At 32.2% G+C, this 15,031-nt stretch overlaps 4 protein-coding genes across 5 annotated transcripts; all 4 read left to right on the top strand.

Moving 5' to 3' along the window:
* Window positions 1-189: 189 nt before the first annotated feature.
* On the top strand, window positions 190-4,776 carry LOC130641824 (sugar transporter SWEET1-like). Its single transcript, XM_057448800.1, has 6 exons — window positions 190-341; window positions 810-887; window positions 1,493-1,616; window positions 3,281-3,439; window positions 3,656-3,775; window positions 3,953-4,776. Exons 1-6 carry the CDS (start codon window positions 232-234, stop codon window positions 4,040-4,042), a joined length of 681 nt encoding a protein of 226 aa, XP_057304783.1. The 5' UTR covers window positions 190-231; the 3' UTR covers window positions 4,043-4,776.
* Window positions 4,771-7,366, top strand: LOC130641835 (glutaredoxin-like protein C5orf63 homolog). 2 transcript variants are annotated; one of them, XM_057448833.1, is made up of 4 exons: window positions 4,771-4,880; window positions 5,656-5,740; window positions 5,965-6,024; window positions 7,084-7,366. In XM_057448833.1, exons 2-4 carry the CDS (start codon window positions 5,657-5,659, stop codon window positions 7,252-7,254), a joined length of 315 nt encoding a protein of 104 aa, XP_057304816.1. In that variant the 5' UTR covers window positions 4,771-4,880; window position 5,656; the 3' UTR covers window positions 7,255-7,366. The 2 variants fall into 2 exon arrangements, with proteins under 2 accessions (XP_057304816.1, XP_057304810.1); XM_057448827.1 differs by lacking the exon at window positions 4,771-4,880 and having other exon boundaries at window positions 4,922-5,740.
* A 1,422-nt stretch (window positions 7,367-8,788) lies between these two features.
* LOC130641814 (G patch domain and ankyrin repeat-containing protein 1 homolog) lies at window positions 8,789-10,150 on the top strand. Its single transcript, XM_057448788.1, has one exon. The coding sequence runs from the start codon at window positions 8,841-8,843 to the stop codon at window positions 9,888-9,890; it is 1,050 nt and encodes a 349-aa protein (XP_057304771.1). The 5' UTR covers window positions 8,789-8,840; the 3' UTR covers window positions 9,891-10,150.
* A 54-nt stretch (window positions 10,151-10,204) lies between these two features.
* LOC130641828 (uncharacterized) lies at window positions 10,205-15,031 on the top strand. The gene is made up of 7 exons (XM_057448814.1): window positions 10,205-11,037; window positions 11,329-11,402; window positions 12,408-12,475; window positions 12,821-13,076; window positions 13,462-13,580; window positions 14,543-14,599; window positions 14,763-15,031. The coding sequence occupies exons 4-7, from the start codon at window positions 12,974-12,976 to the stop codon at window positions 14,889-14,891; spliced, it is 408 nt and encodes a 135-aa protein (XP_057304797.1). The 5' UTR covers window positions 10,205-11,037; window positions 11,329-11,402; window positions 12,408-12,475; window positions 12,821-12,973; the 3' UTR covers window positions 14,892-15,031.

The following is a 15,031-nucleotide window of genomic DNA, read 5'->3' as shown; positions in this document are numbered from 1 at the left end:
CAAGCCATAAATTGTGCTACTCAAAAAGACTCCCTAAACACTACTTGCTTCTCAATGCAAAGTTTTGTTTTATTTTTCAATATGCTCTGATTTACTATCGTTATTCAGCGTTGCATAAATTTTAATTTTTTTGTTTTTGCTTACACTGGTATTTTAACTGAAAATTTTGTCTCTACAATGTGGAAACTAAATATTTTTATTTATGTCTTGTTAGTACACTAAGCTTTAATAATGGCGGACACATCAGTGAATTCAGATGGACCTTCAAACACTGGAAATCTTATCAATGCTGTGCAGGTGGTGGCACTAGTTTCAACAATTGGGTTTTTTATTGCGGGAAGGTACATTTCTTTTATTTTTTTCAAAAGTGATGAATGTGACCAAAGTATTTTTATTTATTGTAAGAAGTCCAAAGTTGTTAAAGTCTATTTTTATGTTGTTACGAGTGCCATTTTTTTGTAAAAAATAATTATGTTTGATTGTTTTGCATTCCTCGACCCTTTCAGCCACAGGGTTATAATTTTGGAGCAAAAATGTAGGTTTTGCCAAGAGAAAAAACAAACTTGGAAAATTCTTAAATATTCATAAGTAGCGTTTGTAAAATAACGGTTTTTCAAAGTCATGTAATTAAATGTATAACATCAAATATTTTAATTAAATGTATAACATCAAATGTATAACATCAAATATTTTAACCTGCGTGTGTAAATATTCGTTCCTGCACTATGATTGGTGGAATTTCTTCATGCTGTTTTAATGACAGTATTACAATATTTTTCTTCTAACTTTCGATTTTTAATTATTTTTAGCGTAACGTGTTACAAGATTCATCGTCAAAAATCTGTGAAAAATGTGAACTTTCTACCCTTTCTGTTAACTGCATTAAAGTAAGTATGACCTACTGTCGTAGGCATGTCAGTTATAATCATTTAAAGTTTGTCTATATTTATGACTTCAGAATCAAATAAAGATATACAGAGTTTATGTACCTTCTACAAGAAAAAAATTAGATTTGAAATCTTTATTTGCATGATCGAAATATCTATGTAAATTTTCTAACACTGGTGATGGTGATATCATAATTTATGTGTCTGATGCTAGATGCACTAGTCTTTCTGTGAGCTTGTTGTTGAATTCTTGTTAAAATCTTTTTTAAACAATTACCTATCATTCTAAGCAGAAGGATATTGCATGATTTTGTTTAAAAGAAAAAAGGAAAAAATTTTTAATTGTCTTGGTAGAGTTCTTTTTGTTTGATGAAACTGGCTGTATATGTGCTAGATATTATGAGGATAAATATGTGAGATAACGCAAAGTAAGAAAAGAAATAAAGCATCGCTTAATTAAATACACTATAAAATTAAGAAGGTCAATAATCCTGTATTGAATGTTTTAATAATTTCTAAAGCTGATTTTCACCGCTGACGTGATTGTCTGTGAGATACGTTTTTGCTCAAAGCATTAACTGTTAAATCGTTTTCTTCTGTTTTAGTTGCTTTCTCTGGTTCATGTATGGCGTATTGAAGGAGGACAAGTTGTTATGCGTAGTCAATGGAACTGGTTGTGCTTTCCAAATACTTTATATTTTCGTATTCGTACAAAATTGCGATAAAAAGGTATAACTAAAATTTTAAAAAACTTCTAAAGTTTTAATTTTTACATTGAGTAAGGTGTGCGTAAAAGTTGAGATACCTATGTTGTTAGAGTATTAGTATTGTCATCACCGGATTACTAACACTTTCACCAACGTGGAGTAGCAACATGTGAAGTCTTATAAGCCTATTAAAGCCACTGACAGGGAACCAGGTTGTATGTGATGTTAATAGCAAGCAAGCTTGTTTGTCATCAACAACCAACCATAAACCAGCTTGTTTGTCATCAACCATAAACCAGCTTGTTTGCCATCAACCAGCAACCATAAACCAGCTTGTTTGTCATCAACCAGCAACCATATACCAGCTTGTTTGTCATCAACCAGCAACCTTAAACCAGTCTGTTTGCCATCAACCACCAATCTTAAACCAGCTTGTTTGCCATCAACCAGCAACCATGTACCAGCTTGTTTGTCATCAACCAGCAACCTTAAACCAGTCTGTTTGCCATCAACCACCAATCTTAAACCAGCTTGTTAGCCATAAACCAGCTTGTTTGTCATCAACCAGCAACCATAAACCAGCTTGTTTGTCATCAACCAGCAACCATATACCAGCTTGTTTGTCATCAACCAGCAACCTTAAACCAGTCTGTTTGCCATCAACAACCAACCATAAACCAGCTTGTTTGTCATCAACCAGCAACCATAAACCAGTCTGTTTGCCATCAACAACCAACCATAAACCAGCTTGTTTGTCATCAACCATTAACCAGCTTGTTTGCCACCAACCACCAACCAGCTTGTTTGCCATTAACCACCAATCATAAACCAGCTTGTTTGCCATAAACCAGCTTGTTTGCCATCAACCAGCAACCATATACCAGCTTGTTTGTCATCAACCAGCAACCATATACCAGCTTGTTTGTCATCAACCAGCAACCATAATCCAGCTTGTTTGCCATCAACCACCAATCATAAACCAGCTTGTTTGCCTTAAACCAGCTTGTTTGCCATCAACCAGCAACCATATACCAGCTTGTTTGCCATCAACCAGCAACCATAAACCAGCTTGTTTGTCATCAACCAGCAACCATAAACCAGCTTGTTTGTCATCAACCAGCAACCATATACCAGCTTGTTTGTCATCAACCAGCAACCTTAAACCAGTCTGTTTGCCATCAACTACCAATCATAAACCAGCTTGTTTGCCATAAACCAGCTTGTTTGCCATCAACCAGCAACCATATATCAGCTTGTTTGCCATCAACCAGCAACCATAAACCAGCTTGTTTGTCATCAACCAGCAACCTTAAACCAGCTTGTTTGTCATCAACCAGCAACCTTAAACCAGTCTGTTTGCCATCAACCACCAATCTTAAACCAGCTTGTTTGCCATAAACCAGCTTGTTTGTCATCAACCAGCAACCTTAAACCAGTCTGTTTGCCATCAACAACCAACCATAAACCAGCTTGTTTGTCATCAACCAACAACCTTAAGCCAGTTTGTTTGCCATCAACAACCAACCATAAACCAGCTTGTTTGTCATCAATCATAAACCATAAACCAGCTTGTGTTCTTGGTCTTACTATACATATCTTTAACAGATAATGCAACTTTTTTTACAACCAAAGACAGAACTCATTACAAGTTTAGTATTCTACATAAACCAAACCTTTTTTTTTTAGCAAATCTACATAAGGAAAATTTTAATAGTTATTGGTATGGCAATTTTAATCGGTCTGATGGCACGATTCGGTAAAGAGAATTTTGATGTGGTGGCTATACTGGGTTGGATAGCGTCAACTGTGACAGTTCTTATGTTTGGATCACCACTTTCTACGATAGTAAGATCTTCTTTAGATAATCATTTAGTATTTTTACACCTTAACTATTGGTTGTCAACAGTACAGCAAAGCAGAACTCGACTTTATTGTTGACTTCGTGATTCTACAAATTTCCTTCTTTTCATCAATGTGCAGTCACTGGGCTTATATGTATCTTGAACTCTTTGTAAAAACCGTTTAGTTATCAGGTTCTATTATGAAACAATTCCTTACTAGAGAATTGTGATTCAAACCAAAAACTCTGAAACGATATCTCTACCTCTATCTATCATGACGGTGTTAGTATCAGGAAGTTGGTTCTTGTATGGCTATTTAATTTCAGACACATTTGTACAGGTATTGTTATAAATATTTATACTTTAATCCTTAATGTTTGATTACTTTTTAAGACTTGCCAAAAGTTCCCAGCAATACTTCTTTGCAAAGCAGCTCAGCATTTTTTAGGGTTAGTTGAAATTTAAAACATGGATGCCATAATATCTAAATAACCGATCTTTTATTTTATTGTTACAGGTACCAAATTGTTTAGGCGTTTTACTTGGCCTGTCACAGCTCTATCTTTACAATCAATACTCACAGAAATCACAATCGATACCCATTTGAGCGATACCAAAAATCACTTCACAGGATTAATTATATAGTTGGATCTGAATCGTAAAGAGTATCTATACTGAGAAATCGGTCAGAGAAGAATTGAATTAATAAAACTATTTATTTTCAACTTATTAGATATTTTTATGGGGATACGGATTTAAAAATGTCAATGAAAAGAACAAGGCTGTACCAATCTTAAATTGAAGAATCAAGCAATCGTGTTTCACAAACTCTTTTTCCTGTCGAAACCCCTCTGAATATTTGAACATGTTGCCATCAATTTGGTTTGTCAATGAGATTTTAGAATTTTTTCACTGTATAATTGACAGCTGGTTATGTTGACATTAAAACAGCAATAGGTGGTAGTTATTTTTAGTTATTATTTATTTAATTGATTGATTTAAGTAACAATTAAATATTTTTTATTTATTTCGATATGCAAGTAAATACCATCATAAAAAGATATTTTGGATTTTATTTTACTATTTTTTAATGAACGAATATGTTATGTGTGTGGTAATTGCGTCTCCATCATATCACTTCTAACAAGTCTGCATAGTATTAATGAGTCTGGAGTTCCACAATACAAAACGTGAAAGAACAATGTAGTTGGAAATATTTAAAACGATGGCAATGCTGGACTTGCTATATTCCACATTTGCACGTTAAGTTTACAAGATAGATTTCTTTTTGTATATTACGCTAAATGAACTTATTAAATTTATTTATCTTCTGGTTTGCAATATTAATGTTTTTCATAGTTTTTTATAGCTATACACAAAGGGTAAAGCAGTTAAACCTGTACAAAAAAGCCACTCTTGGGGCTTAAAAGAAGTGATCGTCTTCGGTAGGTGGTCGTTGTATAAAACACTTCTGTAAGAAGGCCAGTCTCTAAGTAGCTGTCTCAAACAGGCTTTTTTGTGGAATCAAGCGCTGTGATCTTCAAGTTATGCAAACTGCAATGTAAATGCTTTACTTCTATGTGGTTGTTTTGGTTATGTGGAACAGGCATTATAGCTAAGGATTGATTTATGCAATCGTTTTGTTGGTAGAAAAGTGGGAGAAGTTTGAAATTGTGATCCCCGACACGATGACTGAGTGTTTGCGCAAAGCGACTCTCTCGATGTAACTTTCTTTTTAACATTTCAGAAATGGTAGCGTCTCTTTTATGTTTTAGCTTATAATCAGCTGATAATCTGCTGATTTGACACACTGATTTTTTTAAAAAAATAATAGACTTAAAAAAGAATTTTGTGGAAACAAAAAATAATTGAAACAATAATTATTTTTGAGAAAACAAGGCGTAACAAAAATAATTATTTGTTGAATTGCCACCTTTTTTTAAGACAAAATATGGTATACACAGATATTATCTTGTCTTGGGAATAAAAAATAGTTGTCGCTGGTCGTCTAAGACCGCTGGCCATCAGCATTAAAATCATAATTTTGATGCAAAAATGCAGATACTTGCGAAGTGACAAGGTTGTGTAAGTTAGCTAGGTGACTGTTGGATGTATTCTACTTGATATTCGTTGTTAATTTTGTAATAATGACCAGTTCTTTTGAAACGAATCTAGTAAAATGTAAAGTGTTATCTGAATTTTCTTCTAAATGATTTAAAGAATGTACAGAAATGGAATTATTCTGCTTCTTGGTCGAAAATTGTCCTCAAGAAAAAGTCTACCAATTGTAACTATGTTTTCAAAGGTAAGTCTGATAATAAGATTCTCATAAGCTTACAAGTTTAGCACTAATTTTGTTTTTAAGTTTGATTGACGAAAGAATGCATGTTTTCATTCTTCTTTAAAAAATGAACGCCAGAAACAAGGAGGGTTCAATAGCAACCATAAAACATTATAGTAATTTGATTTTTATATTAAAAAAAACTGTGAGTAGTAAAAAGCACTGATTTGGGGTTTGTTATTTTGCAGGCTGAAGGATGCTCATTATGTGATGATGCAAAAGAGGTTATGATGAAGTTTAAAAAAAAAGTTAGTTAATTTGTTATCTATCTACACCACAACTTGGTATTCTCAATAATATGTTGTGATTGGCGATTTCCTTTGATCAAAACTTTATTACAATCTTACTTCATATGTGATGCGAAACCAACCAACCATTTAAGTGAAGCGCCAACCAACTTTTACTCTAAGTGTTTTCCTTTAAATAGCGCAGCAATACAATGTATTGATTTTGAAAGTAACACCAATAGGTATTAACTCATGCAAGCAAGGTAGACTTTTTAAATTATATGTAGTACCATTTAAATTTTTAATCAAAAACATGCGATCATTATGCTGATGAAGAACACAACTTGTTAATGGGAATGAACAATGAGAATAGTCACGTGATTCCACGTGAGGTAGAAATTTAAAAATGTCGCCATGGTGTAATCAAATAACAAGAGAAAATAAAAGTCAGAATAAAATCGGCATTGAGTTTTTTTTTTAATTATTGTTCACACTGAATTATTAATGTCCTATAGCTTTTCATAAGGAACATATTTATGATGTATTAACCTTAAGAAATAATTTTCCAGATTTGAGAGTTTCGAAATATCTTCTCAGGTAGCTATAAACACATGTTTTTTATGTTTCAAGTTACTGAGTGAATAAAAGGTTTTGCGGATAACAATCTTTCATTTTTTTTCTTGTCAATAGAGCTAACTTGTCGCGTCAAGCGACTATTGTCTGTCCGTTGTTTTGTTTTGTATAGAGAGAAATTTCTATGTGGTTGTTTTGGTTATGTGGAACAGGCATTATAGCAAAGGTTGTTGTTAGCTTTACTCGATCACCCAACCGAGTCATTTTTTTAGCCCTTATATAATCGCATATGACTTGTTGTGATCGGTAAGGTAATAAAATCAAACTTGGTAATCCTGTTTTCGCAATGTAATATTTATCCCCATTCTGTTTTAAACAGCGCGTTCGAGTAAATGCTGGTCTTTCAAATGAGTGTTCATAAGATTTATATCAAATTTTTCCCTAGTTATACTTTCGCTGATAGATTCGCTTATACTATGCTTTTATTAGCATCAACTCTCTTTTTAGTTTATATACGAAGAGGTGGACATCACAGCTAATGGAAACCAGAAATGGTTTAATAAGTATAAATATGACATACCTGTCATCCACATAAATAACCAGGAAGTTATGAGACACAAAGTGTTCGAAAAACCATTTTTAGAAGCTTTAAAACAAGCTGAATCAAGAATCAGTTAATATTCGGTTGGAACATGTTATGACTCATCTCACTGCATACCACAGGCCTCCCACATGTCCTGTATTACCTGTATTTCCTGTATTTGGCAAAAGTGTCCTGTATTGTCCTGTATTTTAATTGTCTTGTATGTCCTGTATTTCTAAAGAGAATTGCTGAACTATCCAAAGAACTAGAAGTTTTTTTTAAAAAAAACTAAAGAAGTAATATTTTCACATTTAACTTTATTTATAGCTGTTGATATTGGTTCTTTTGTTGACATTTTATTACTAACCTAGTAAAAAACTTGTAGGTGGATTTGTCACTTATGTTACTTCAATTTTAAGAAATTTTTGTATTTATTTCTCGGAATTGTCAAAAATGTCCTTTATTTTCACACTAAATATATTTTTTAAAATTTTTGTTCTGTATTGTCCATTTTTTAAACCATTTCTGTCCTGTATTCCTGTATTATTTTTCTCAACTGACCGTGGGAGGCCTGATACCAGCTTTTTACAGTATGTTATCTATCTTTGTATGTGCTATTATTTGGAGTCTACGCATTTGTGTTACATGGAAAATGAAAGGGCTGATCCTGAGGGGAAAAAATTTTGTATATAATTTACCAAGATAAGTATTGTATGACTAACATAGACTGAGTGAGAGATCTTTTTTCATATGGACATGATTTTTTTTAGACAAATTAATATTTTATCAATGGATAGTAAAGTTTAAATTTATTTATTTCTCCATAAAAGTTTTTTCTGCCTGTGTAACATAATAAAAGAATGTACGCTCAATTTATTTATCTTTACTCACGATGAATTGATGGGTTTATTTTCGCAAGAATTAAATTGCGCGATTCCGCGAATCGAAGTTCTGAATTTTTTAGATTTCGCGAGAATTTGTTTTTGCGAATGACCTAATACTATTACATAATTTGCATAATAAATGTTTTTATTGTAGCACCAGTTTGGGAGTATTCATTACATGTAGGGAGTCACCGACTGATGACTCCCACTTCTTCTTCTAGCACAAAAAGTATACGTAAATAATGACTAATTATCCCCGAAAATTAGGTTTTTAAAATGTACAAAAATTAGCGAGAATATTTTTTCGCGAATAGAAACAATGGCAATTAAATCATTTCGCGAATTTAATTGTCGCGAAAGTTTATTCCGTGAAGGTAACATGTGCAATTTCAGCTTATCTTATTAATAAAATTCATGGAAAAAATGTTTTTGTTTTGTTCTTTTCGTGTCCAGTATTACTTATTTTATAAATGAGTTTCAAAAAAATATATTTATTTGGAGCATCAAAAATTTTGCTAATTTTGACCAGAATTTTAATTTTAAAATATTTAACTACTCAAATGAAATAAATGTTAAATTAAGAAAAAAAATCGTTACTTTCTTCTAATTAAGTGCATGTTGAGGATGATCTATGTTTGTAAGTAAAAATCAGTTTTCGAGTACACGAACATATTTCTCTTATCAATATAAAGAAATATTCAGTGTTAAAGTTTTCAACGCGCCGAATTCAATTTAATTAAATTTTCTTCAATTAGAAAGTATAACCACCAATTATAATTTTTAGAATAAAAAATAAAATGGCTGAATGCTCTTACGACAAACAGAGCATGTTAACCGAATACAGGTGCAGCTTTGTAACTGCGAAAGATCATGCTGATAAAACTCGTTCAAAAAATTCACCCGGTGCTCAACTAAACTCGGGTTTGACTGGTAGTGAAGTAAAAGAATTTTACGAGGAAATTATAAATGAACCAAGCTTATCGACTACTAGAAAGGTCAAAAGTAACAAAAAACGTAAGCGAACAACCCGTGATAAACAGGAGTTAGTTACATTAAACGAAAACCGATGGGTAACAATGTTACTGAAGTATTCGTCGTCCGGCAATTTGAAAGAAGTGCAAGAATTGCTCGATAATGTGAAAGATAGTAGAAATTATACAAAGTTGATCAACGCACGTGATTCTTACGGCTGGACAGCTTTAATGTGTGCAGCGGCTGAAGGCCACCTTTCTGTTGTGAAATATTTAATTAAGAAAGGCTGTGAGCATAGAAATGTTTGTGACACTTCCGGGATAAATGTTTTGAATATTTGTCAGAAACGACAGCAGTGGAATATTTTAAATTATTTGTACGGATTAGATGTTAAAAGTGAAAAAAGTGATCCTGATGAGAGTAGGTGTAATGATACAATGCTCAGGTGTGAATTGTGCAAAGTGGAATATCTTGAGAGTAAACAGAAACAACATGAATCCTCAATGCTTCATATTTTTAATGACAAAAATAAAAAACCGAGCAACATTTTGGGCCTGCCGGGACATAACGTTGGTTATAAAATGATGCTGCGTAGTGGATGGACTATTGATAGAGGACTTGGACCTGACGGCACTGGTCGCAAAAACCCGATTAAAACGATACTAAAAAAAGACAGGGCTGGCTTGGGACTTAAAAAGAAGATCGAAAGGGTCAGCCATTTTGCAGCACATGATGAAGCAGCTGTATCTGGTAGTGGTAATCTTCAGAATCGCTTGCAGAAAAAGTGTACTATGAAAACATACGAGAGAAAAAGAAAACGTGAAAAAAATTGGGAACAGAACATGAGAAGATATATGTCGTCAAATTATGAATAAGTTATAGATAAAATATCATGTCTAATTTATACTGCTTTTAAATAAATACACGCTTTTTTTTATAAGAACCCTGGCGAAGGGCCAAGTTCTAAAAGTTTCTTATTTGTAGGCTGAAGCTCTATGTTTTTAGTTCCAAAAGTTTCTTATTTAGTTTCTTAATTTTCCTAGTAAAATAAGGGTTTCTTATATCAAAAAAATAGCTAGTTCCAAAAGTTTCTGTATTTTTTGAACTTTTTTTTTAAATAAAAAAATAAAGCATTTTTTTGTTTCAAAGTGTCTCCCTGTGATGATTTAACATCTTCTTTAATTAACAAGTTTCTTATTTCAGAAATGACATAAAATGTAGTAGTAGAAGTTTCTTATAAACATGTTTCTTAAAAAAAAACGTGTATATCATATAAAATAAACCTTTAAAACATAGTTTAAAAGCAAAACGAAATTTTCCAAGCAAAAAATATATAAAATACACAAAAAAAATGATTAAAATATGAAGAACAAATATATCAACAAAAAGATTTTTACTCTAATGTCATATGATGTTACTCCAATGCCTTGTCGATTATTTTTTATTTTTGAAGGATGGTAGTACAACCATTAGCTTTGTCTTTTTTGAAAAGTAGGGACCCTACGCAAAAGTGCGGGCCGCTACAATGGTGAGAAGTTATTTTTTCAACAATGCACATGTGCAAGTCAGTCAGGAAAGAAATAACTTTAAGGTTGTCGGTAGAAAACACATGTTTATTGAGAATGCAGAAAACTATTTTTCAGTTTTTCAGTCTTCTTATAAATTTCTTTTTTAGTTTCGCATTACTTGCATTTTATAAGAGTAGCCATATTTGTTTTGATTTATTTTTTCACGTCCTAGCTTCCGTTTAATTTCATGAAAAATTATGGACAACTGTGTTGCAGATGGCATTTGTTTTTGTCTCTAGTAATTCTGATTAACAATATGTTTGCATTAGGACGAGCATTAGAATTTAAGATTGCAGAAAAAAAACATCATTGGATATGACTGATGGGTTTGAAGAATATATTGTACCCCCCACACCAACACGGTTAGGCGTCGCTCCTAATAACACACATTCCTTGGATGGCAATGAATCTTTTCATGGTTGTAGCCAGGAAGGATCGCTTGCGCTTCTAACAGGTAAATGGTGCAGTTACATATATATCAATTTGACATATCATCACGGTTACAAGTCTTCGTATCATTATGTTGTGCAACTCCATTTACTGTCTTGTGCATTCTATTTCTTTTCAACGTTTTAGACCAGTATAATGTTTTTTGTCATTTTTCTACATAAAAGTTTTTATCACTTTCGCATATTTTTTGACAAAATGTCTCTTGTATTTTTGGACTACTAAAAGCCAAATTTAGCTAGTAAATTTGACATTTAAAAATATCAATATTTTTTTTTTTTTTTTTTTTTTCGAACAGGTGAAGTTGTGGAAGCACAAAAATACCAAGCATCCGAATTATCTGCAAAAGAAGAACAATTGAAAAAGTTACAGGTATAGATAATTCTTGCATTGTTTCTCAAGTTCCATTCATTAGAGTGGCCACACCTTCTAAAATCTAAATAACCTTAAAAATAAACCCTTCTAAAATCTTCTAAATAACTTAAAATTTAAAATTTTGATTCCTCCTATAATCTCCTAAAATTGTTTATGGTAACATTCATGTATATCTATAGTAACTTGTTATTCGGTTTTATGTGACAAAACATTAACCGTATGTTTATCTTGCAATAAGACTGATAATTTGTTTCACATATGTATTTAAATTTGGTTTAAATGACCTTCTCTGGCATTGAAAAAAAGAAAAGAATTTGTAATTGGCAACTCTTAATATCCTCTTAAAATTTGAGCAAAATCTTTCAAAATATGGAATAGTTTTTATACGTTTTTTTAGTATATCTTCTCTTAATTTAAAACCTAGTTTTTTTTAAATCTGCGGACACTCTGTGTATGTTTAATCTCAAGGAAATATTTAGTGTCACATAATGTACTCCAACAGCACTTTTTTCTTGTTCTTCTTCTCCTTTTAAAATTTCTACGTCTTGTGTATTTTTTTTGTATTTTTTAGGAGGAGTTGCAGTCAAGTTAGTAAAAAAGTTTTATAGGCTAGTGGTAACGTACAACAGAATTGAACTATGTTTACTTAGTAATAGATTTTAGCTTTTAATTAATTGGAAAACCTAGTTGTGTAGCACGACAAGGTAACAGTTACAGCTTTGGTAGTATTAGCATTCACCAGATATATACTTAATATTTTGTCATTCCTCGAAAGAGTGTGGCTGAAAATTGTTTTCAGCTTTGAATGGAGTAGTGATACAGGCTGTCATGATAAACGTATTTACAAAAAGTTGTGGCTACCTTATCAGTTATAAAAGTGTATCGGTATAATACATATTCGTTTTACCTCCTTCGAACAAATGAATTACTTTAACAGTGTTCAACAACAAACTTATGTCTTTTACATCTAACGTTCTTCATAATTTTTTTATTTCTCTTTAGGGCAAAAGGTTTGTGAATCCATTCAAAACGATGTTCAATCAGCTAACCGTCAATTATTTTTAACTCAAGTACGTTTCTCTATTCATAAAGTAATAAGCAAACTATCAAATAAATTGCAACTTCTTATTAAGTTCTTTCCGCGAAAGATTTTTAAACTTAGTGAACAAATTGCAGCCATCTGGCTAGACAAAAAAGCTACTGTCTTATATGCACAAGAGAGTATATTATTTGAGAATTGTGAGTGACATATTACTATGAAGTTTTAAAGCAGTTTGTTTTAAGAAACTCTATCTTCGTCACTTATGAGATATTCCTTGTGACAAATTTTTGAGAGACTCGTTTGATCCCGCAGTAGAGTCGGGATTTCTATTGTCAAGTTTTTTCACTAAGCAAAGTATTATGTTTTTCCGTAGGACAAAGTTAACGCAAACCAAAAGGAATGCTCGCAATTGCAAGCAGAAATTGTTTCGTTACTTGACGAAAAGCGGAAATTGCAAGCGAAACAACTTGAACTGAAATGGAATGCAAAACAGGTTAAGTGTGGTTATTCAAAATATCAACAAAAAATGTGCGATTACCATACGAAAGTGGAAAGATTTCACAATCAAAATGACACACATGCGGAAATACTGCAACTGAAGGAGGGGATAAAAAGTCTTCAGGAACAGTGTTAGTTCGTGTGTTTGTTTGCATTTATTCAAACATTGGTCAGTCTTTCGCGGGTTAACATGTTCGCAATATTTAGGGACAAATAGATCATGCGAACAACATGATCAAGAGAGATCACATCAGCTTGCGTAGATAGTCCGTGCTAAAGTTTAGTGCAATTGACGGCGAGTTTTATATCTTATAGTCGATTTAATAATAGTTGGAAATAAAAATTTAAATTGACCGAAGTGAAAAAATTAACGGGTCAACAAAATCTAAGAACTGGGTTACATATTTCACATCAGCGATTAATATCAAATAAATTCGGAATGAGAATAGCAAAAACAATTTAAATTGGTTAGCTAAACATAAAATTGTCGCGAAATTTGAGAAATTTATCTTTTAGATAGTCAAAAAGACGAATGCGACTACCTTACTCGCGAATTCAAAATCCAAGAAAATATAACCGAACTTCTTGAAAACAAGAAAATGTTGAATAAAGAAGTGAACACTGTCCGAGAGCAGGTTAGCAAAATTAAAATTAAAAAATAAAATTTTTGTTCTCGAAAGCTCTATATTAAGCAAATTAAAATACGTAAATCGTCCCTGCTAGAAACTCCTTCGTCAGTGCGCTGCATCTCTGAAGCCCCTGATGTGTTTTTATTTGTATCTTCTCTGTTAAATACAAAACTTAAATACGAAACAAAACTCTTGAATCCGCGAAAGTTTATTCCCGCAAAAATTTCTCAAAAGATTTTCCGCAAAAACTAGTTCCCAAAATTTGACAGTGAGTTATGTAAAGCGAAAATTTCTGCACTTATGACTCAATACGATTCCCTTAAATTAACAGCCTCGCCACGCCTCAAATTTACACTCAAAATGTTAATTCTTGACATAGTGAATTTTGAGAAAAAATTGAGCATGTGCTTACCTTGCAACAAGACTGATGAATTATATTTACATAGTTACAAGCCGAAATAAACAGCTTTTCTGACATTGAGTTACCTCATAAAATTTTAATAAATTTCCTAAAATACAAAATGGTTTTTATACGCTTTTTACTGTTTTCTTCTAAAATTTGACCCAAAAGCCTCCTAAATTGTCGTAAAAATTTGTAAATTGTCATAAAAATTTGTAAATTGTCGTAAAAATTTGTAAATTGTCATAAAAATTTGTAAATTGTCGTAAAAATTTGTAAATTGTCGTAAAAATTGTAAATTGTCGTAAAAAAATTTAAATCTGCGGCCATCCTGCTAAAAGCAATTTGCTTGTGATTCAAAATTCGTCAAGGTAACGCCGCTATTCAACTTGTAGTTTCTGCTTTCTTTTGATGACACGGTAGTAGTAAAAAAGCTTTTACCCCTTGCGTAATTTGAGCTGATACAGTCATTAAAAAAAGACTGGGAAATTAAAAACTGCATGTTAATAAAGGATGGTAGGTCTTTGATGTGGAGACTTTACGTGACGTTGCTTAGTACTTTTTTCAGGTGCGGAAGGAAAAAGAGAATGTGATCATACTAAAAAAAGAAATCGACGCTCTTTATGTGAGTTTTTATGAGCAAAAGAGTTTGCAAAAACCGTCTTTCAACAATTTATAATTTTAACACCCCTATTTGTTGCACAGAGAAAAATTTTAGTCAGCGTATTCGAAAGCTACTTATAAGTATATGCTACATGTTGATGTCACTACTTATTTTGTTGTTATAGAAACGAAATGCGGCTTATTTAGCCAGAACAAAGCGTCAGCACAAGGAAAACAACGAACGTTTGTCTCGATGGAAGAAAGAAAACGCCAGTCTCGAGCAAAAGATTCGTGCGTTGAAAAAATCTTTTTAAGGATATTTTTTGTTTTATTTTTGTTTACATCGGTTAAGAGGATAATATATGGAAAAACACTGACATTATTGATTAAAGTTGCTTGTAGAAATTATATAGAAATTATTGAGAAATTATATAGAAGTTATTAAGTGTGAAAA

This window comes from Hydractinia symbiolongicarpus, chromosome 1 (genome assembly GCF_029227915.1).
Source record: "Hydractinia symbiolongicarpus strain clone_291-10 chromosome 1, HSymV2.1, whole genome shotgun sequence".
NCBI classification, from domain to species: domain Eukaryota; kingdom Metazoa; phylum Cnidaria; class Hydrozoa; order Anthoathecata; family Hydractiniidae; genus Hydractinia; species Hydractinia symbiolongicarpus.
This window is presented reverse-complemented; position numbering and strand designations above follow the sequence as displayed.